This window comes from Dendrobates tinctorius, unplaced genomic scaffold, assembly GCF_039654945.1.
Source record: "Dendrobates tinctorius isolate UK_male_01 unplaced genomic scaffold, ASM3965494v1 ptg000021l, whole genome shotgun sequence".
In the NCBI taxonomy this organism is placed as follows: Eukaryota; Metazoa; Chordata; class Amphibia; order Anura; family Dendrobatidae; genus Dendrobates; species Dendrobates tinctorius.
The window spans coordinates 25,841,345-25,864,263 of record NW_027361689.1 but is presented as its reverse complement, the minus strand read 5'-3'; the positions used below and the strand labels follow the sequence as shown (position 1 = coordinate 25,864,263).

The following is a 22,919-nucleotide window of genomic DNA, read 5'->3' as shown; positions in this document are numbered from 1 at the left end:
AGACTCATCTCCTGTGTCGGCGCGTTCGAGTTGTCACTCGCGTTCCTGGGGTTAAATGACGTTATGTTATGTGATCTTTGCGCCTACTAGGCACTACTCTCCCCGCCTTTGAACAAATTGAACTGGGGGAAGTCAAAGAGCAGCCCTGGCTTCCTGTTGCTGTCAATAAGTCCGAAGGTGGGGATAGTGAAGCCGGCGCTGATTGACCACAGCGCTCACATGACATAACCTCACGTGAGCGCTGACACCGCTGCAATGGCGCTGGCAGGGGAGGTGAGTAGAGGTGTTTTTTATTTTGACAGGGTCAAACATTAGGAATGAGAAGGGGTTGTCCTAGTAGTGGACAACTGCTGATTTTGAGAAAAATGACAAGGTACCCGCACTCTACCGCAACTACCAAAGTGTAACCTTGGCCTGATATTTCTAGCCTTTCATGAATTTGGGATCGATTTGGTTCAGAGCAGTCTCTCTCCGCTTCCTCTCTTCAGGTTCTTCACCCATCAGTCAATTTGTTAGGAAATGGTAAAGTTTGCATAACTCCATTTGTACAAGCTGTAAATTTTGCCGTTATTTTTCTACCTTTTTTTTTTTTTCTGTCTAATTCACGAACTGGGAAAAAGTAGTGACATCTTAAGTGTAGGGTTAGCAACGAGTAATAAAGTCTGTCTTTTAAAACAAAAGCGTGGACAATTAGACGCAATCTTCACCTGCTGACTTGTCACTCGGGGGGGTTGCGTGGGCACACTGCTCTCTAAACATTTGCCAGAATGGAATTTTCCTGCACGCCACGCATCACACAGTTTCATCATCCTCTGAATCATATCGGAGTTATTTTCCTGGTGTATTCTTATTTTTTAATATTTGCCTCCCTGAGCACATTTAATATTATGTTGTGTTGATTCCAACTGGCAGAAGCCTTCGCCTGGTAACAAATGAGAGAGCAATTACGATGATTTGGAGTAATTACTTCTTGTGGAATTGGCACACTTTCTGTTATGATACAGCGCACATTATGAAGGTTGGAACGCAGATCTCGGTTTATTTATTAGCGTTTGTTGAAGGGCTCGGTTATTGGATTTATTGAGGAGAGCAACTCTTTAGATTGAATACTTACGTGGACTGTAACTGGAAGAGATCACGTGCAAATATCAATAAGCCGGCGATTTTCTTGGGGTATTTTTTATGCGCTCCACATTTCCAATAACTGATTCAAATGGATTTTTATTGAATATTAGTTTTCTTTAAAATCTGAATTCTCTAGGGTTACCAAACTAATTGCACTGCTATGTAGGATAGTAAAAGACCTTCAGACTTGCTTTTCAGGCCACAAACAAGTATTTTATCTAGTTTGAGAACCACCTTTCAATTTTTATGTAATTGACTCTACAAGTGCATCGAGGCTGGCGCGTGCGAGTGCCCCTTTTTGAGGCTGGCGCGTGCGAGTGCCCCTTTTTGAGGCTGGCGCGCAAGCAATTGCCTAGTTCCATCCCCAAGATTGATTCATCAATCAGTGCATCATGGTGGTGACACTTGGTGAGGAATAATGCTGTGTATTGATGCACCAGCTGGGAATCTGCCTACCACTTGTGCACTAAAGATTTCAATTTGATATTAATTATACTTCGTATAGAGCCATCGTATTCCCTAACGCTTTACAGACCTCTTCATCGCTGACTCCTAATGGGGCTCACAATCTACATCCCCTATCAATATGTCTTTGGAGTCTGGAAGGAAAATGGAGGTGACCTATGCAGAAATGGGAAAACATACAAACTCCCTGTAGATGTTCTTGGTGGGATTTTCTCACCTAGGAAGGTATGCGTGAGTTTCTCTTTTATTAACCCACTCAGAAATTTAAATTTGGCTCTAATCCCCCAGACAAGTTCCCTGTATGTGAAACCTCCAGCAGAAGGAAGAAAACTCTACTTTTCACCATCTCGTCACCAATACCTGGTTCATTGCTATGAGAGATTGAGGAGATTTTTTTTTTTTTTTTCTCAAATTTTGACTGGATAAAACCTTGTTTGAAAGTCAGACAAACCTCACCAAATCTCTTCCAATGGCACTTGGTGTATGGTGAACTTGGCATAACTTGCTGGACACAATAGACTTATAGACCCTTGTGCCAGTTTAGAGATGCCTCACTTCACACCTGTGCTTGTCACACAAAAAAAAATAATCACAAGTGGCATCAGTGATATCGGCTACTTTTTCTACTAGAAAAGGCTGCTTGCCTTCTAGACAAGTTTTCGGAACTTTCAAAGGAGTCTTACAAAATTGGCTAAAATGCATCCAAATTTTTTTTTTTGTGCGCAATTTTTATGTCCGGCCTCTGACTATATGCATATACAGCAAGGCACCAACTTTGACCATATGTATAACAGGCTCTAGCCCAATTACTGCTTGTTTGATAGCAGTTTGTGCCGCCTCACCCTTAGAGGAGAAAACGTCATCAAGGGCCACGCCAGATTATTGCTATGCGTTGGCCGTGGTTTTGTTACTGCTTCTATCACTAGATATCAGAATTAAGACAGGTCAACTACCTTCATAATTGGGGTGAATTTTTTACTGAAAAGCAGCTGTTTGGGCCTCTCAGCTTGAACAATCGTGAGGCCGGTTTCACACATTGACATTCATGGTCGAAGTATAGAATGGACGGACTGTCTTCAGATCTCCTGACCGACCCAAACTCAACAACCCCATTTATACAGTTGTGCTTGTTGAGCTTGAGCCTGTAGAAGCTGTCTCTCTACCTGTATAGACATCCCGCACTGTACTTGGAACGTGAATATCTGACCCTTGAAACCGGGCTCAGGGGTGGTAGCAGGAGTGGACACAGACATGAGGGCCCCTGTACACGAATAGTATATGGGCCCTTTTGTGGTCCAATAGCTCGTCATAAAGCACAATTCCACCTGCTTTGAAGCTGGAAGTGGCCTCCTTACCTTTTTGGGTCCCTGTGTGACTGCTCAGGATGCACCATTGGTATGTGCACCCCTGGGTGGTAGTACTACACCAGATCTTTGTCCTCTTCACTCTCCGAATTGTTGGTTGTCATGGAGGTCAGAGCTCACCGATATCCCAAAGTAAAGTCTTATCCTAGCACTATTCCGTTATTTTATGGGAACTTTACTTTCACACTGGGGTCTTTTTGACCATTATTAATTGGTTTGCCCTATGTTCATAAATACGTTTCAGGCTAAAATGGGGAGTTCTAGTGACCTTTAGCCCCCCCCGTGCCAGGGCCGCCTGCCATGAGTGTTTTTACTGTATGAAGCCAGATTTTCATAATGGTCACACAGTTTTAGTTTGGTCGGCTCTGAAAAAAATCTCTTCCTCCACTGCAGACCCACAAGTGATGCTTTAAATTGAAAATTCTTCCCGTCTGTGCATTTTCAGGCTCCTGCTAGTTGCAGGCAGCGAGACAAATGAAGATGGAGCATCGGAGGCGATGCAGTGTGGGCTCACATCCTGGCGAGTGCTGTCCGGCTCCCCTCATTACAAACAGGTCACTAATTACAAGGACGACGTGGGCACGGTAAGTAATGAGAAAAAGCCTTGCGCGCATTTTAGTATTCATTTGCAGCCCTTAATTATTTATCAGAGAATCTTTAATGCCCTTAGTTAAATTTTCAGCAGTTTAACGTGTTTACAGTAAATTAAAGAATCATCAGTTGCGAATGTGCAAATAACCACAGGCTCTGATCTCCTGAGCCGAGACGGCATCTTTCAGTTGTACTGCTTCCTCAATACATAAGGCCGTACAGGCGTAACTATTGCCCCTTCCTAATGGACGATTCATTATCCTTCATAAATCTAATCGTTATTTGTGACTAGATAGATGGTCAGTGGGACGGCACTGTCCTCTATTGGCTTCCTGTAAAAACTGATTCCTATAGATAGTGTTAGGCTGTGTGCACACGATGCAGATTTGCAGCGGATCCGCAGCGGATTTTACCGCGCAGAAACGTTGCATATCCGCATTGTGATGTACAGTAGCCTTACAATCAATGAAAAAAAAAACCGCTGTGCAGACTCTGCAGATTTTTCCGCCGTACAAAATCCGCAGCATGTTACTACTTTTGTGCGGTTTTCCACCTCCCCTGTGTCCAAATCCGCAGGGGGAAAACCGCGATGGAAAACCGCACAAAAACCGAATGAAAACCGCATGAAAAATGGAAGAAATCCGCAGGAAAAATGCAGGTCATTTGACCTGCGGATTTCTTCCAATCTGCGCGGAAAAATCCGCAGGGCTAAAAAGTCCGTCTGCACTCAGCCTTAGGGAGAGGCCTCCTTGTAGTATGAGTAGGTCGCTCGCTCTTGGGGGTGATGGCTATGTTGCAGAGTAGGAGGGGGAGTCCCTTTATTGGAGAAGAGGGGGAGGCCCCTTGTTGGTGACGAGGAGGAGGGGGAGGCCCCTTGTTGGTGACGAGGAGGAGGGGGAGGCCCCTTGTTGGTGACGAGGAGGAGGGGGAGGCCCCTTGTTGGTGACGAGGAGGAGGGGGAGGCCCCTTGTTGGTGACGAGGAGGAGGGGGAGGCCCCTTGTTGGTGACGAGGAGGAGGAGGGGGAGGCCCCTTGTTGGTGACGACGAGGAGGAGGGGGAGGCCCCTTGTTGGTGACGACGAGGAGGAGGGGGAGGCCCCTTGTTGGAGACGACGAGGAGGAGGGGGAGGCCCCTTGTTGGAGACGACGAGGAGGAGGGGGAGGCCCCTTGTTGGAGACGACGAGGAGGAGGGGGAGGCCCCTTGTTGGAGACGACGAGGAGGAGGGGGAGGCCCCTTGTTGGAGACGACGAGGAGGAGGGGGAGGCCCCTTGTTGGAGACGACGAGGAGGAGGGGGAGGCCCCTTGTTGGAGACGACGAGGAGGAGGGGGAGGCCCCTTGTTGGAGACGACGAGGAGGAGGGGGAGGCCCCTTGTTGGAGACGACGAGGAGGAGGGGGAGGCCCCTTGTTGGAGACGACGAGGAGGAGGGGGAGGCCCCTTGTTGGAGACGACGAGGAGGAGGGGGAGGCCCCTTGTTGGAGACGACGAGGAGGAGGGGGAGGCCCCTTGTTGGAGACGACGAGGAGGAGGGGGAGGCCCCTTGTTGGAGACGACGAGGAGGAGGGGGAGGCCCCTTGTTGGAGACGACGAGGAGGAGGGGGAGGCCCCTTGTTGGAGACGACGAGGAGGAGGGGGAGGCCCCTTGTTGGAGACGACGAGGAGGAGGGGGAGGCCCCTTGTTGGAGACGACGAGGAGGAGGGGGAGGCCCCTTGTTGGAGACGACGAGGAGGAGGGGGAGGCCCCTTGTTGGAGACGACGAGGAGGAGGGGGAGGCCCCTTGTTGGAGACGACGAGGAGGAGGGGGAGGCCCCTTGTTGGAGACGACGAGGAGGAGGGGGAGGCCCCTTGTTGGAGACGACGAGGAGGAGGGGGAGGCCCCTTGTTGGAGACGACGAAGAGGAGGGGGAGGCCCCTTGTTGGAGACGACGAGGAGGAGGGGGAGGCCCCTTGTTGGAGACGACGAGGAGGAGGGGGAGGCCCCTTGTTGGAGACGACGAGGAGGAGGGGGAGGCCCCTTGTTGGAGACGACGAGGAGGAGGGGGAGGCCCCTTGTTGGAGACGACGAGGAGGAGGGGGAGGCCCCTTGTTGGAGACGACGAGGAGGAGGGGGAGGCCCCTTGTTGGTGACGACGAGGAGGAGGGGGAGGCCCCTTGTTGGTGACGACGAGGAGGAGGGGGAGGCCCCTTGTTGGTGAGGAGGGGGAGGCCCCTTGTTGGAGACGACGAGGGTCTGGCCCATTTGTGTAGTGGGTGCCCGCTCACTGTTAAAGGGGAAGTTTGCTTGCTGATTGCTTGCTTGTTGAGGGAGTTAGTCATTGTTGAAACTCATTTTACTAATGCCCCCCATTGCCCAGGTGCTATACCTGTTGCACTATTTTCCAGAGTCGTCCCCTTTTGCAATTGAGGGACTGGTGAAGTCTTCCAGTGCTGAGTACTTGCCAACATGGCTATATAGTGGGGTTGGCTTTGTGCCTTAATAATAATAGCATGGTGTGCACAGGAGATGACCTCTGTAACCGGCACAGGAGATGACCTCTGTAACCGGCACAGGAGACGACCTCTGTAACCGGCACAGGAGACGACCTCTGTAACCGGCACAGGAGACGACCTCTGTAACCGGCACAGGAGACGACCTCTGTAACCGGCACAGGAGACGACCTCTGTAACCGGCACAGGAGACGACCTCTGTAACCGGCACAGGAGACGACCTCTGTAACCGGCACAGGAGACGACCTCTGTAACCGGCACAGGAGACGACCTCTGTAACCGGCACAGGAGACGACCTCTGTAACCGGTGGATGTATAAACACAATTCTCAGACACTTGTGCGGTTGCTTCTTTCAATTCTATTAAAGTAATGCCGAGATAAACAAAGGGATTTCCAGCCATAATACGGGAGCGTCTGATGTACCTGTAATGCACAAGCGCTGGAAATTAAATCTTAATATTGCCTGAAGGGGCTTAGCATGCGTCCTGGGAAAAGTAATGACCTAAGTGCTGTATTTATCCCTGTCTTTTGTCGTATTTGCCTACTCTGCGTGAATTTTCGTATGCAAAAATAAAATGTTTTTTGCCTCTAATTTCAGTTGTCACTGTAACGCATGACTTGATCTCGTTTTACAGGCGCTGAAGGGAAAAGGATTGTGGCGGATTATTAAGTTGCGATTATCTAACAGACATGGAGCCGAACAGGTAATGGGGATTTACATCATTAATTTAGCTCCCGCATGTGGAACACTATGATTGAGAATCATCGGTGTACGGAAGGAAAGGACGGAGAGAGCAGCTTACCAAAGCGGCGGCTCCACGGCAGACGTTCACATAATTGGCTGTGGCTTCTTTATTTGTGTAGCAGGGAAAAAAAGCGGAAATTGTATTTATTGCGGTATAATGGGGTTTTAGTGTGTAAATACTGATATCAGGACATTATTTGCATTGATCAAGTGCTGGAATGGCTGCCGGTTATGCTGCAGTCAGTGGCGTTGTAGTGCTGATAGCTGTCAGTGTGACGTGAAACACTATAAGGGTTTTTTTTTTTTTTTTTTTCAAGCAAGAATAGTGCAGCATGCATCATTAGGCTAAGTTCACACCAGGCGTTTTTGCAGCGCTTTTTACTCTGTCGCCTCATTGGGGGACACAGAACCATGGGTGTTATGCTGCTGTCCACTAGGAGGCGACACTATGCATAATCTGAAAAAGATTAACTATGGCTCCTCCTCTGCAGTATACACCCCTGGACGGCGTTAGCCTTCTCCAGTTTTTGCTTAGTGTCGCATAGGAGGCACACCTAAAAAAATTTTTTTTATTCTTTTTTTCACTCTGTTTTTTTCCGACGGGATTACAGATGAAGAAAAGTGGTTCTCCTGTGAGACTCCCGGCATGGCTCCTTCCTCGGTCCCCTATTACGGGGTGCCCAGTTGAAGTCGAGATGGCTATTCCCCATGTCGCTCCTTCCCCAGTCCTTCGGGTGCTGGTTTGAAGTCGAGACCCCCCTCCTTCCCCAATTTCTTTTGGTTTCTGGGTTGAGGTTGAGGCGAGGATAAAGCCCCATGATGGTGACAGCAGCACCCTCCCTAATCCCCCTCTGGGGGCATTAGGTTGAGACGCCTCAGGTAGGGTCTGTACAGGCAGCACTCTGCAGCTCCCAGCAGCACAGGCCAGCACACTGCGGCTGCATCCAGGGACCCCAGCCCAGCTGCGGGCTCCTGTCGGGGCCGGGGGGGAGTGCAGGCAGGCATGGCACAATAGAGAGACAGGGCTCCCTGCGCCCCTGTCTCTGCGGCAGCACCAGCTCTATCGTGCCTCAGAGGGACCCCTCACAGGGCCCCCCTTCCGCTTATAACCCCACCGCTATCCTGCCTTTAGATCTGGGGGAGTCCAGTTCAGATCCGACCCCCTCCCGGACTTTCGTGCCGGCTTGGAGCCTTTCTGGGCATCAGACATCTCATTTAGGCCGCAGCTTTGGCCTAGCTGAAGCCACCGCCTCCTCTCCGCCCCCCGGCCCGCCCCCCGGATGACAAATATGACACGCTACAGTGTCATAGAGGGGGTGGATCGAGACAGGGCTCGTTTTTTCACACAGCAACAAGGAATGGACTCAGGATAGTGGTCTCTCCATCCCAAAATTTTTCGCCAGATCTGCCATCGCTAGGGGACCCCGGACGTGGACCTAATGGCATCCCATTTCAATGCCAAGGTCTCCATCTTCATGGCCAGAACACACGATCCGCGGTCGCTCGGAGCGGATGCCCTGGTTCAGGACTGGACCCAGTTCCAGCTTCTGTACATTTTTCCACCCCTCCCCCTGATATCCAGAGTGGTGAGGAAGATCAAACAAGAAGGAGTTCCAACCATCCTAATCGCGCCAGACTGGCCCAGACGTACATGGTACGTCGACATCGTACAACTTACAGCAGACGCCCCCTGACTTCTTCCCGACCGTCCCGATCTTCTGTCATAAGGCCCATTCTTCCACCAGAATTCAGGGGCTCTCAATTTGACAGCATGGCCCTTGAGACCTGGTTTCTAACCCAGGCAAGGGTCTCACCGGACGTCATTTGAACCATGATCAGGGCACGAAAGCCAGCCGCTGCTAAGATTTATTACCGTACCTGGAGAGCATTCTTTCCGTGGTGCGAATCTCGCGACCAGATCCCACTCCCTTATTCTCTCCCCAAAGTGCTTGGTTTTCTCCAATCGAGTCTGGAGGCCAGACTGTCCCTGGGCTCGCTTAAGAGCCAGGTGTCAGCGCTCTCAGTTCTTTTTCAAAACGCATTGCTAACAAGCCGCAAGTAAGGACTTTTCTTCAGGGGGTTTCCCGATTGGTTCCCCCCTACAGACGGCCACTAGAAGCGTGGGACCTCAACCTGGTCCTGACAGCATTGCAGGGACCTCCCTTCGAACCCCTTAGGGAAGTCCCACTTTGCCTTCTATCCCAGAAGGTGGTCTTTCTGGTGGCAATCACCTCGCTAGGCAGGGTGTCTCAACTGTTGGCACTCTCCTGCAGACGGCCCTTCCTAGCTTTTCACCAGGACAAGGTAGTTCTCCGTACGGTCCCATCCTTCCTTCCGAAGGTTGTGTCCAACTTCCACCTCAATGAGGAAATTTCACTGCCATCCCTTTTCCCGGTTCTGGTTCATAGAGTAGAGAAGGCTCTGCATACGCTTGACCTCGTCAGAGCATTGCGTATATACGTGTCTAGGACTGCGCCCTTCCGGAAGTCTGATTCCCTTTTCCTTCTTCCGGAAGGCGTCCGCCAGGGTCTGCCGGCTTCCAAGGCTACCCTCGCCAGGTGGATCAAATCTACCGTACAAGAGGCTTACCGCCTTAAAAGTTCTCCTCTTCCGGCCGGTATTACGGCACATTCTACACGGGCGGTAGGGGCCTCCTGGGCCATTCGGCACCAGGCTTCGGCTCAACAAGTGTGTAAGGTGGCCACTTGGACTAGCCTACACACGTTTACCAAACACTACAGAGTTCATACCCAGTCCTCAGCGGACGCGATCCTTGGTAGACGGGTTCTGCAGGCGGCGGTGCCCTAAGTTTAGGGTCCTGTCTGCACAATATTCGTCCATTGCTTCCCACCCAGGGACTGCTTTGGGACGTCCCTTGGTTCTGTGTCCCCCAATGAGGCGACAGAGTAAAGGAGATTTTTGTGTACTCACTGTAAAATCTTTCTCTTAGCCTCTAATTGGGGGACACAGCTCCCACCCTGTTGCCCTAATTGGGGGACACAGCTCCCACCCTGTTGCCCTTACGGGCAGTTGTTATGGTTGAGTTCTCATATTGTTCTTTGAGCTCGTACATAGTGGCCTTCTTACAGGCTTGGTTATGTTTTCTGTTATATTCCTCTTAATGCTTTTGCACAAAACTGGAGAAGGCTAACGCCGTCCAGGGGTGTATACTGCAGAGGAGGAGCCATAGTTAATCTTTTTCAGATTATGCATAGTGTCGCCCCTTAGTGGACAGCAGCATAACACCCATGGTTCTGTGTCCCCCAATTAGAGGCTAAGAGAAAGAGATTTTACGGTGTGTACACACAAATCTCCTTTTTTTTTTTGTGTGTTTTTTGATGAAAAATTTTCAAAGTCTGAGATTTCGGAGATCTAATGCACACATGTTTATTTTTTTTCTGTCATCAGGATTTCTTGCTTTTACATGATTTTTTTACACAATGGAGCATATCACTTCTTTCAGCGTTAGTTCAGTGTTTTTCACCCATTGAATTGAATGGGTGGTGAAAAAACTCTGAAAACGCACCAAAAACGCAGGTATCGCTGTTTTTTGTGCCCAAACCTGATTCTGTAGAATAGGACTTTTCTTTTTTTCTAAACTCTATCAGCATGCCAAAACTGCAGCAAAAAACGCAAGAAAAAAACTAGGAAAACATGCTTTTTTTTTTCTTCAGCTTCTTTCCTGCCAAGAGATCAGGTTTTGCTGCAGAAAGAAAAAACACTGAAAAAACGCCTAGTGTTAACTTACCATTATTCTTGCTGCCAAAATTACTCATCGCAGCAGTTCAACCTGTTTTTTTTTTTCTCAGCATGGGTTATTATACATTTAAGTAACTTTTTAGGATAAGCTTTCTTGTGTGTACATGAGGAATGACACTTTCTGACCATTATATAACTTGTACCTTGCACCAGTTTCCCCCTTTGCAGGCTTGGTCTCTTAATTTTACAATTGACTGAGCTGGAGGGAGGATACTAGTGGCTATGATGTATCCCTTACATAGCATAGCACACAGGGTTTCCTGTTCTTAATTCTGTAGTTAGTAAACCAAAGTAACAGCAGTATAGAGGAAATTGTACATTAGTACTGAGCTGTCTGGATGTGAATACAGCTCTGAAGAGAGGTAAAATATTTGTTAGAAAACGCATTGCGATTTTTCTGTCTCCATCTTCCTTGCCTCTCTCCATAGAGTAGAATAGGAGGATACAACTCCGCCTAGGGATGTTGAGTAGTTGTGTTTTTTTTCATATTGAGGGGAGGGGTGGGATGAGTAGTGGCTTCTTATATTCACTTACACTAAGCAGCTGCTTAGCAATCTGAAAATGATAATGGTTAAGGCACCCCAAAGCAGGAGGTGGCTGTAAGGGGATGTGCACAAGATCAGTAAATGCTACGAGTTGGACGCTGCATACTTGTGCACCGTCTAACTGTTACAGCATAATGGATGGGATTTCAAGAAATACCATGCCCACTATGCTTCCACAGACGCCTGTGGCTCACCTGTGGAGATGGACATGTGACACATAATTCCAGAGTGCAGCATGCCTGTTTATCTTGCGGAGATGCGAGCCTCCACACGAAAAAATTCATCTGTACAATTTATTTGACACTAGGAATCCGCTAGGTTCAGTGAACACATGCAGATGCACCTGCGTTCAATAGTCGGCAGCGGTTTGGATGCAGGGGACATGTGCTGCGTCCAAAGCGTGCTAATTCCTGAACATATGCACATACCCTAAGAAGCATTTTCAAGTTGCCCATTCCTCAGTTTGAAATGTAATTAAGAAATGGCAGTTAACAGGAACAGTGGAGGTCAAGATAAGGTCTGGAAGAGCAAGCAAAATTTCAGTGAGCTGCTCATAGGATTGCTAGAGAGGCAAATCAGAACCCCTGCTTGACTGTAAGAGACCTTAAGAAAGATTTAGCAGACTCTGGAGTTGTTGTATACTCTACTGTTCAGAGACACCTGCTCTATTATGGCCTTCATGGAAGAGACATCTGTGAAAACCTCTCCTGCGTCCCCGCCATAAAATTCAGCATCAGAAGTATGTAAAAGAACATCTAAACAATCATGTTGCATTTTGGAACAAGTCCAGTGGACTGATGAGGTCAAAATAGAATTATTTGGCCACAATGATCAAAGGTATGTGTGGAGAAAAAGGGCACAGTATTTCAGGAAAAAAACATCTCGCCAACCATTAAGCAAGGTGGTGGATCAATCTTGCTTTGGGGTTGGGCTGCAGCTAATGGCACGGGAACATTTCACTGGCAGAGGGAAGAATGGATTCAATGAAATTTCAACAAATTGCCGCAAACTTACAAGTGCTTCTCACAAAATTAGAATATCATCAAAAAGTTAATTTCAGTTCTTTAATGCAAAAAGTGAAACTCGTATATAGTCATTACAGAGTGATGTATTTCAAGTGTTTTTTTCTGTTAATGTTGATGATTATGGCTTACAGCCAATGAAAACCCGAAAGTTGTTTTCTCAGTAAATTAGAATACTTTATAACACGAGCATGAAAAATGATTTTAAAATCCGAAATGTTGGCCTTCTGAAATGTATGTTCAGTAAATGCACTCAATACTTGTTCGGGGATTTTTTTGCATCAATTACTGCATCAATGCGGCGTGGCATCGAGGCGATCAGCCTGTGGCAATGCTGAGGTGTTGTGACGTGAGTCAGAGTGGTCAGGGAGTCCAAGGTCAGAAGCCAGGAGGGGTACGTCATGAACAAAAGGAAGAGTCAAAAGCGTAGTTAGGTAACGTTCAGCGTACCGGGAGGATAGAACTTATGGCACAGGGGTCACAAAGCACAAACCTCACAATATGAATGTACGTCTGGCAGTGGTCTGGGAGAAGCTGCTAAATTAAGAAGGCATGGCCATTACCCGGGATAGTGAACACCTGAGACATCCGACTCCCCTCAGTCACAGATTGGCTAGTCGAACTGTCAATTAACACACCGACAGTTCAGTATGCCCCTGAACCAGATTGGATGGTCATGCTGTCAATCAAAGTACTGACAGCTTCAGCACGCCCCTGTACCAGATTGGACGGCCGAGCTGTCAGTAACTGCATCCCAGACACCCTGAGGGGTGGAACCGTGACAGGTGTTATGGAATTCCAGGTTGCTTTGATTGCAGCCTTCAGCTCGTCTGCATGGTTGGGTCTAGTCAGGCGAGTTTGCTGGACAATCAAGTACAGTAGTACTGTTTTGTAAACCAGATATTGGTACTTTTCGTAGTGTGAATAGGTGCCAAGTCTTGCTGGAGAATGACATTTCCATCTCCAAAAAGCTTGTCGGCAGAGGGAAGCATGAAGTGCTCTAAAATTTCCTGGTAGAAGGCTGAGCTGACTTAGGTCTTGATAAAACACAGTGGACCTACACCAGCAGATGACATGGCTCCCCAAACCTTCAATGATTGTGGAAACTTCACACTAGACCTTAAGCAGCTTGGATTGTGCGCCTCTCCACTCTTCCTCCAGACTCTGGAACCTTGATTTCCAAATGAAATGCAACATTTATTTTTCATCTGAAAACAACACCTTGGACCACTGAGCAGCAGTCCAGTTCTTTCTCTCCTTGGCCCAGGTAAGATGCTTCTGGCGTTGTCTATTGGTCATGAGTGGCTTGGCACAAACGACACTTGTAGCCCATGTCCTGGATATGTCTGTGTGGATGTGAATCTCCCTCAAATTCTTGAATGGCCTTTTCTTAACAATCCTTTCAAGGCTGCGGTTATCCCGGTTGCTTGGGCACCTTTTTCTACCACACTTTTTCCTTCCACTGAACTTTCCATTAATATGCTTGGATGCAGCACTCTGTGAGCCACCAGCTTCTTTAGCAATAATAATAATAAATAATAAATTTTATTTTTATAGCGCCGACATATTCCGCAGCACTTTACATTTCAGAGGGGATTTGTACAGACAATAGACATTACAGCATAACAATAGTCACATACAGTAGATTATAACAAATACCAAGAGGAGTGAGGGCCCTGCTCGCAAGTTTACAGTCTATGAGGAAAGAGGTAGACACGAAAGGTGGGTGGTAACAGTTGCCCTGATTGTATGGACCAGCCATAATGTTAAGTGTGTAACAGTACAGACACAGAGGGCTAATGGATGCATAAAGCATGTGGGAACATGATGCGGGAAATCTGGTTATCGTAAAACTTTTGGCTGTGCCACACAGGGATAGATTAGGTTAATGTGTTGAGGCGATAGGCCAGTCTGAATAAATGCGTTTTCAGGGCACGCTTAAAATTGTGGGGATTGGGGACTAATCGTATTGACCTGGGAAGTGCATCCCAAAGAATTGGCGCAGCACGTGTAAAGTCTTGGAGACGGGAGTGGGAGGTTCTGACTATTGAGGATGCTAACCTCAGGTCATCAGCAGAACGGAGGGCGCGGGTAGGGTGGTATACTGAAACAAGGGAGGAGATGAAAGGTGGTGCTGAGCTATGGAGGGCTTTGTGGGTGAGGGTAATAAGTTTATACTGAATTCGGGAGTGGATGGGTAGCCAGTGTAATGACTGGCACAAGGTAGAGGCATCGGTGTAACGATTGGTGAGGAATATGATCCTGGCTGCAGCATTCAAGACAGATAGGAGAGGGGAGAGTTTGGTAAGAGGGAGACCGATTAGAAGAGAGTTACAATAGTCGAGACGAGAATGAATAAGAGAAACAGTAAGAGTTTTTGCAGAGTCAAAAGTAAGAAAAGCTCGAATTCTAGAAATGTTTTTGAGGTGCAGATGACAAGAGCGGGCCAGTGATCGAATGTGGGGGGCAAAGGAAAGCTCGGAATCAAGTATGACCCCAAGACAGCGGGCCTGTTGCTGGGGAGTAATAGTGGAACCACACACAGAAATGGCAATGTCGGGTATAGGTACATTAGTAGAGGGAGGAAACACAAGGAGTTCAGTCTTTGACAGATTCAGTTTCAGATATAGTGACTTTTTGTGGCTTACCCTCCTTGTGGAGTGTGTCAATGACTGCCTTTTGGACATCTGTGAAGTCAGCAGTCTTCCCCATGATTGTGGAGCCTACTGAAAGAGTCTAAAGGACATTTTTAAACTCTAAGGAAGCCTTTTAAGGTGTTTTTTTGTTAATTATTCTAATTTACTGAGGTAATGACTTTTGGGTTTTCAGTTCCTGTAAGCCATAATCATCAACATTAACAGAAATAAACACATGACATAGATCACTGTGTACTGAGTCTATATAATGAATTTCACTTTTTGTATTGAAGAACAGAAATAAATTAACTTTTGATATTCTAATTCTGTGAGAAGCACTTGTTACACCATCTGTAAACCAGCTGAAGTGAAAAAGAGGATGGCTTCTACAACTGGATAATGATTCTAAACACATGTCAAAATCAACAATAGAAGACCTCAAAAGGCGCAAGCTGAAGTTTTTACAATGGCCCTCACAGTCCCCTGTTCTAAATATCCTTGAAAATCTGTGGCTAGACTTAAAAAAGCAGTGCGTGTAAGATGGTCCAGGAATTTCACTGAACTGGAAGAATTTTCCAAGGAAAAATGGATGAAAATCCCTCAAACAAGAATTGATAGACTTTTTGGCTAAAAAAAAGTGTTTACAAGCTGTGATACTTTCAAAACGGGGTGCTACTATGTGCTAACCATGCAGGATGGCCAAACCTTTGCATGGACCCATTTTCCTAAAAATTTTTATATATATTAAAATATAAAGGAAATGTGTCCTCTTCAACTCTAGCCCTTTTAGAGATCATTTCATCTTCAGTTTTCTTAACTGTTCACAATAATAGTAATTGTGATCAGGGGCGTCCAAAATTCTACAAACCACTGTAGAGTGACTGTAGATTTTGAGCATCAAGCCTTTTAAGATCAATTCCAGTATTAGTGAGACTTTACATAGTTTGAAAATAAATTCCTAAAAAAAAAATAATTTGGCTGGTCATTGAGAAGGAAAATTATGACCGAGGTGCAAGACATTTTTTGAGAAGGGTGATCATTACAGATTTACTAATGCAATGTCTGTTGTGTCATATCGCCCTGCAAAATAACTACGTTGTGCCCCTATACAGTGGATGGTTGATCAAGGGTTAAATCCTATTTTATTGACTCGGAAACCCTTAGCCGGCATCTCCTCTGTAAATGGGCTGTAAAATTGTGGCCTTTTGTGGAGGCTATCTAGTAAAGCCTCACACAAGCGTAGCGACTAACTGCTATTCATTGCAATATGTGCATTTTATTTTCCGCTTGCGTTGTCAGTAAGTGGTGCTAATTTAACAATCGAGTAAAACAGATGCATCTCCCTCGATATCAGAGTGCGAGCTCGTCCTGTGAGATGTGTTGGAGGCAGCAATGTTATCTTCGTCCCGCTCTCGGGCGTTTCTTATTAAATTACTAATGCATTTGAATTTACGTAGTAGCCGGATTCGTGGCCTCCGGGGATGTCCCATAAACAGATGGTTCGCCTTGTTTATAGCCAGGACAAACTGCACATGTATATAGAGTACAATTTGTGTGTATCCTGAAAAGAAATGGAACTGAACATGTCTCTGTGCAGCCAAAGATGACATTGAATCTGATAATGGTAATGTTAGAAGAAAAGTTGGTTTTTCAAAATCTTGCCCGAGCTACAAATGGGTGTTATCAGATAATAGGTCACTAAAGGAGAAGTACACACCCCCAGTGAAAGCTCTCTGGTGACACCCACTTTAACTTCACTAAAGTTAACTCATTGGGTGTCAATATTTTTTACTTACCGTAATTTCTGTGCAAAGTTAAGAAAGGCAAGAGTGAAAAAAAACAAAACAGTGATTTTTTTACGCTGAACATGTGATCCAGCTCAACTTGAAAAATTTGGTTCCAGGTCTTCTTTAAAGGGGGTTGTTCGGTCCAAATCGCTAAGTCTGCAGTCAAGTGTATGGAGCGAGGCTATGCCCACTAGGCGGTAGTATGCATAACTCGTACGTTTCCTCCGGTCCCCGGTCAGAAATGAGCGAATCCCCGCAGCCAACATTGCATGCACTGAGGGGATTCGTAAGTCTGCAGTCACACAGAGTGACTGAAGACATATCAACTTGGACCAGACAACCCCTTTTAAACATTTAAAGCTTTCTAAAAATGCCAAGTGTTTAAAAAATACACTCGGTGCTTTTTAATTAAAGTTAACCGGAAGGATAAAAAAATTTTTATTTTGTAAGTGTCTCCATCACAAAAAAATTATACTGCTTTCTTTATCGGTTAAAGGGAACCGGTGACCTGATTCATGCTGCCCAAAATCTCAGTCAGCGTGAGTCTGAGCATTGCAGTACTATTTCAGCCAGGTAAATTTTTCTCTTAAAGGGAATCTTTCACCCTATTTTTCGCTGGCACAGACATCAGGGGCGTATCTACAGCATTCTGTAATGCTGTAGATAAGCCCCCGATGTAACCTGAAAGATAAGAAAAAGGAGTTAGATTATACTCACAGGGGGCGATCCGGTCATAGTCCGATGGGTGTTGCGGTCCGGCGCCTCCCTTCTTGTAACGATGACATCCTCTTTGCTGCCTGTCGTGGCTCCTGCGCAGACGCACTGCTCTGTCCTGTTGAGAGCAGAGCAGAATACTGCAGTGCGCAGGCGCCGGACCTCTCCCAGCACCTCTAAACTCGAGGACCCTGCTCTGCCCTCAACAGGACAGAGCAGTGCGTCTGCGCAGGAGCCACGATAGGCAGCAAAGAGGACGTCACTGTTAGAAGATGGGACGCGCCAGACGGGACGGCGACACCCATCGGACCGGACCGAACGCCAGGGTGAGTATAATCTAACTCTTTTTCCAGGACGTCCTATCCTGACAGCACCATGGGGTTGACCTTTCATCCTTACAGGGACAGGAAATACACGAGAGGTTAAAAGGTCCCCTCCCACACCACACTCCAGTGTTTTTCCTGTCCCTGTAAGGACAGGCACGAGAGCGACGCAGCGGCGGCGGCAGGAGAGCAGCAGAACTTACCGGGGCCAGGAGGTTCGGGGTCCCAACCGCTTACTCCTCCGGTCGGACGGTGCGCGCGGCACCCCCTTAAGGGGGGTTTCCCGCCTGCGGTCCCGTGGAGCGTCGCTCCGGGACGATGTATTGCTCCCCCCCCAGCGCGACTCCCGCGAGAGCCGGCGGCCGCGTCACTTCCGGTCGCCGGGTATGACTACTTCCGGTTTGGGCCTGCGTCGTCAGGAGGAAGCGTCATGGACAGGAGAAGCGTTTCCAGCGCAAGATAAGGTAGGATAAAAGCGGGGGCAGCGGTACAGAGCGACCGGTCACCTTCAGCGACATCATGGACGGAGGACACAGACGCAGGAGCGAGCCAGACCCAGCGTACGTGAGTAGGAGACAGGGTGGGCTGTGAGTTCAAAGACAGGAGCGGTTAGTAAAACGGTCTCCTGTTCTTTGTTAGGACAAGTCGGCGCCGACCCCGGCGGCAGCAGCATCTAGGGGATCAAGCAAGCCCAAATGCCCCATCTGTGTCAGCAAGCTGCCGAGCACATGGAAGAAACCCTTATGCGAGGACTGTAACCTGCGGATCATCAGAGGAGAGCAGGCCACGTTCCTCACGGAGATGCGCACAGTGGTCAGAGAGGAGGTTCAGGCCTCCGTCTCTGCATGGCTACCCGCGCAGTCGGCCGACCGGTCCCAATCCAAAAGACCAAGATGGGAGTCCGACCAGTCTTCAGAGGAGGAGATACGGGGTACGGACTCGGAGGAAGAAGGCGAGATCACCTCTGAACCCCTAGAGACAGGGAAAAAGTACCTCTTCACATCAGAGAATACGGACGAGCTCCTCAGGGCAGTGAGGAATACGATGCAGATCGAGGAAGCCCCGAAGGAGCAATCCATCCAGGACGCGATGTTCGGGGGGCTAAGAGCCAAGGTCCGTCAGGTCTTCCCAGTCAATGACCATATCCGGGCGATGATCCTGGAAGAATGGGAGGATGCCGAGAAAAGACTGATTGTGCCGCGAGACTTTAAACTGCGACTTCCATTTAACCCAGAAGACATCAACACTTGGGATGAGGTGCCTAAAATCGATTCCCAGGTGGCTAAGGTGTCGAGGAAGACCTCAATTCCCTTTGAGGACTCTTCCAGTCTCAAAGAACCCATGGACAAAAAGGCCGATGTGCTCTTGAAGAGGGCTTGGGAGGCCTCAGCGGCGGTGATGAAAGCAAACATAGCCGCCACTTCAGTCGCTAGGTCCATGCATCTATGGATCGACCAGATGGAACAACAATTAAAGGAAAAAGCCCCTAGGGGCGATATCCTTGAGAGCATTCCCCTGTTAAAGATCGCAACTGGTTTTCTGGCAGATGCTTCGGCGGAATCTGTAAGATTTGCGGCCAGGAATAACTCTTTATCCAACGCGGCCCGTCGAGCCATATGGATGAAAACCTGGTCGGGGGACTACCAGTCTTAAAATAAATTATGTTCCATACCCCTCTCGAGGGGGGGGGGGGGAAGTATTTGGGCCGGCTTTAGATAAGATTCTAGAGAGTGCCTTTGACGACAAAAAAGGGTTTCCAGAGGAGAAACCTAGAAAGCAGTCTTCCTTTCAGAGATTCCATCCTTACCAAAGGCAGGAATATAGAGGGAAGGGGAAATCTCCTCGCTGGGAATATTCGAAGGGGGGGAAAAGTAGGGCTCCCCCGTCTCGTTCCGGGCAAAGTTCCAGAAGCAGAAGGCAATAACGCCATACCGGTAGGGGGGCGTCTCAGACACTTTGCGGGGTCTTGGCGACTCATCTCCCAAAACCCATGGGTCCTCAATACAATCTCCCAGGGTTATTCCCTCGAGTTTACAAAAACCCCCCTGCACGATTCGTAGTCACAGAACCCCGTTCCAGAGCCCTGATAGATCCTATATGGGCCGACATAGAAGATCTATTAAAGACCGAGGTAGTGGTTCCCGTCCCAGAAGCGGAGAGATGTCAGGGGCACTATTCAACTCTCTTCACGATATAAAAACCATCGGGAGAAAGCCGAACCATCATAAATTTAAAACCATTAAATCAATGGGTTCGGTACAAGAGATTCCGAATGGAATCCCTGAAAACCGCCATCCCGCTGATAGACCAGAACGCTTCCATGTGCACTATAGACTTAAAAAGTGCGTATTATCACGTGCCCATCCATCCTCAATTTCAGAGGTTCTTAAGTTTCGCCCTAAAGAAAGACGGCAGATACTACCACTTTCAGTTCCAGGCCCTTCCGTTCAGCTTGGCGTCAGCACCTCGAGTTTTTGCGAAACTGGTCGCCGAAGTCGTGGCAAATTTAAGACAGGAGGGCATAATCATCGTGCCTTACTTAGACGACTTTTTAGTGGTATCCCGTACAGCGGAGGAGTTGAAGGAACAACTCATTTCAGTAATTTCCAGGCTCGAGAGCCTAGGTTGGATCCTGAACAGAGATAAGTCAGATCTTCGGCCCAGTTCTCAGAAAAAATTCCTGGGGGTCATGTTGGACTCCGGAAGAAGAATCTCACTCTTACCCGAAGATAAGAAAAGGCCCATCATGGACAAGGTTCGTCAACTCGGTCAGCACCAGCTTTCAATAAGGACCGCGATGAAGATTCTGGGCACCCTAACCGCATGCATACCCTGCGTTATGTGGAGCCAGGCCCACACAAGAATCCTGCAGAGGGAGATCCTGTTAAGATGGGACAGACGACAGTCCTCACTGGACAAGAAGTTCCGGCCGTCTCCAGCTTTAAGATCATCCCTGAAGTGGTGGACCAACCACAGAAATATCAGCCAAGGGGTTCCTTGGATCCTATCTCCATGTGTGACCATCACCACGGATGCCAGCAGAGAAGGATGGGGAGCTCACCTAGAGGGAAGATACCTGCAAGGAACATGGCCCAAGAACATCAGCTTACAGTCCTCAAACTACCGAGAACTACGAGCTGTTTGGGAAACGCTGAAGAGAAACAAGTCATGCCTACAGAACCAGCATATAAAGATCATGTCGGACAACGTGACCACAGTGGCCTTCCTACGCCACCAAGGGGGTCCAAGGCATGGGAAGCTTCAGGACCTAGCGGCTCGCATCCTCACCTGGGCAGAAAACAACACCCGCTCCTTGTCAGCAATACACCTGGAACTCTCCCAAAACAATATAGCCGACTACTTAAGCAGGCAAGTAGTCCGGGCCACCGAGTGGGAGCTAAAAGAAGAGCTCTTCAGGGACTTTTGCCATCGCTGGGGGACACCCCAACTGGACCTCTTTGCGACAAGAAGAAACGCCAAACTGGAGAGGTTCTACTCCCTCAATCCGGCGGACCATCCGGAAGAGATCGACGCCCTGAACCAGAGCTGGAGAGGGGGACTACTATACGGGTTCCCCCCTATCGCCATAATACCAAGGGTTCTCAGAAAAATCCAGGAGGAGGGAGCTCGGGTGATGCTAATCATACCCTTTTGGCCCCGGCGGAGTTGGTTTCCCCTCCTCAAGAAGATGGCTCAGAAGGGACCACTCCATCTACCAACGTCGTCGGACCTACTTGCCCAGGGCCCAGTTCAACACCCAAACCCAGGAAGCTTGCAACTAGCAGCATGGATCCTGAGAGGGACATCTTGAAGTCCAGTGGCCTCTAGGACCAAGTGATCTCTACATTACAGGCCAGCTGTAAACCTGTCCCGCGGGCAATATATCGTAAGATCTGGAAGAGGTTCTGCTCAGAAAGTGGTAGTGCCCCTTTAGACCTGTCTCGGCCCAATATCCCTCAAATCCTAGATTTCCTACAGGCAGGATTTGATAAGGGCCTAACCCCGAGCGCTCTCAAGGTCCAGATAGCGGCCTTAAGTACTTTCTTCAATTTCTCCCTATCCTCCCATCCATGGATAGCGCGATTTACCAAAGCCACCCAGAGGTTAAGACCCACATTAAGAAGGACGGTCCCCCCCGTGGGACCTAAATCTAGTCCTCAACTCTCTGTGTAGACCCCCTTATGAGCCAATATCAGAGATAGACATTGCAAAGCTCACACAAAAGACCGTATTTCTGGTAGCGATCACCTCAGCCAAGTGCTTAGGGGAGATCCAGGCCCTCTCAGTCCAAAACCCCTACATTCAGATCTTTGAGGATCACATAGTGCTCAAGCTAGACCTGAGGTTCCTCCCGAAAGTAGCATCTCTGCAAAATCTAAACCAGGAGATAATCCTACCCTCATTTTGTCCAGACCCAAAAAATGATAAAGAAAAACTGTTCCATTCCCTGGATGTTAGTCGTGCAGTCATCCGCTACCTAGAGGTCACCCGGGATTGGCGACAGGACACAAAACTATTTATCCAGTAGGGCGGTAAAAATAAGGGTAAAAGCGCAGCTACACAGACCATGGCAAGGTGGATTAAGACAATTATCACCTCGGTGTACGAGACCGAAGGTTTTCCTATACCGGTAGGACTTAGGGCCCATTCCACTAGGGCAATAGCGACATCATGGGCAGAGAGGGCGGGGGCCTCAGTAGATCAAATATGCAGAGCCGCCACCTGGTCTACACCGAACACTTTCTGTAGACACTATAAGTTGGACACTTTGACAGCTAGCCAGTCGACCTTCGGTCGTAGAGTGCTACAAGCAGTAGTCCCACCCTAAGCGAATTCCTACTTTGGTATTCCCCATGGTGCTGTCAGGATAGGACGTCCTGGAAAACGGAGATTAGACCTACTGGTAATGTTATTTCCAGGAGTCCATCCTGACAGCACTGGTAGTTCCCTCCCTAGGATTTGTATTGGTGTCAATATGCTTGTACTAAATCTCAATAAATTTTAATTGCATCCATACTGGTGTGGTACTTGGAAAATCACTGGAGTGTGGTGTGGGAGGGGACCTTTTAACCTCTCGTGTATTTCCTGTCCCTGTAAGGATGAAAGGTCAACCCCATGGTGCTGTCAGGATGGACTCCTGGAAATAACATTACCGGTAGGTCTAATCTCCGTTTTTCTTATCTTTCAGGTTACATCGGGGGCTCATCTACAGCATTACAGAATGCTGTAGTTAAGCCCCTGATGTCGGTGCCGGCAGCTGACAGGCGATAAGTAGAGTGACAGATTCCCTTTAAACACCCCAGCATTTCAGGGACAGTATATTTAGAAAATCTGGCCGGGGACCAGAGCTGG

General features: G+C 48.2%; 1 protein-coding gene across 3 annotated transcripts in view; it reads left to right on the top strand.

Annotated features, from left to right (window-relative positions):
• NBAS (NBAS subunit of NRZ tethering complex) overlaps positions 1-22,919 on the top strand; it is an 816,956-nt gene that overhangs the window by 90,110 nt on the left and 703,927 nt on the right. For all 3 annotated transcript variants that reach the window (XM_073568249.1, XM_073568248.1, XM_073568250.1), the window contains exons 10-11: positions 3,400-3,538; positions 6,672-6,740. In XM_073568249.1, the coding sequence (XP_073424350.1) occupies positions 3,400-3,538; positions 6,672-6,740 (208 nt within the window). The remainder of the gene's footprint in view (positions 1-3,399; positions 3,539-6,671; positions 6,741-22,919) is intronic.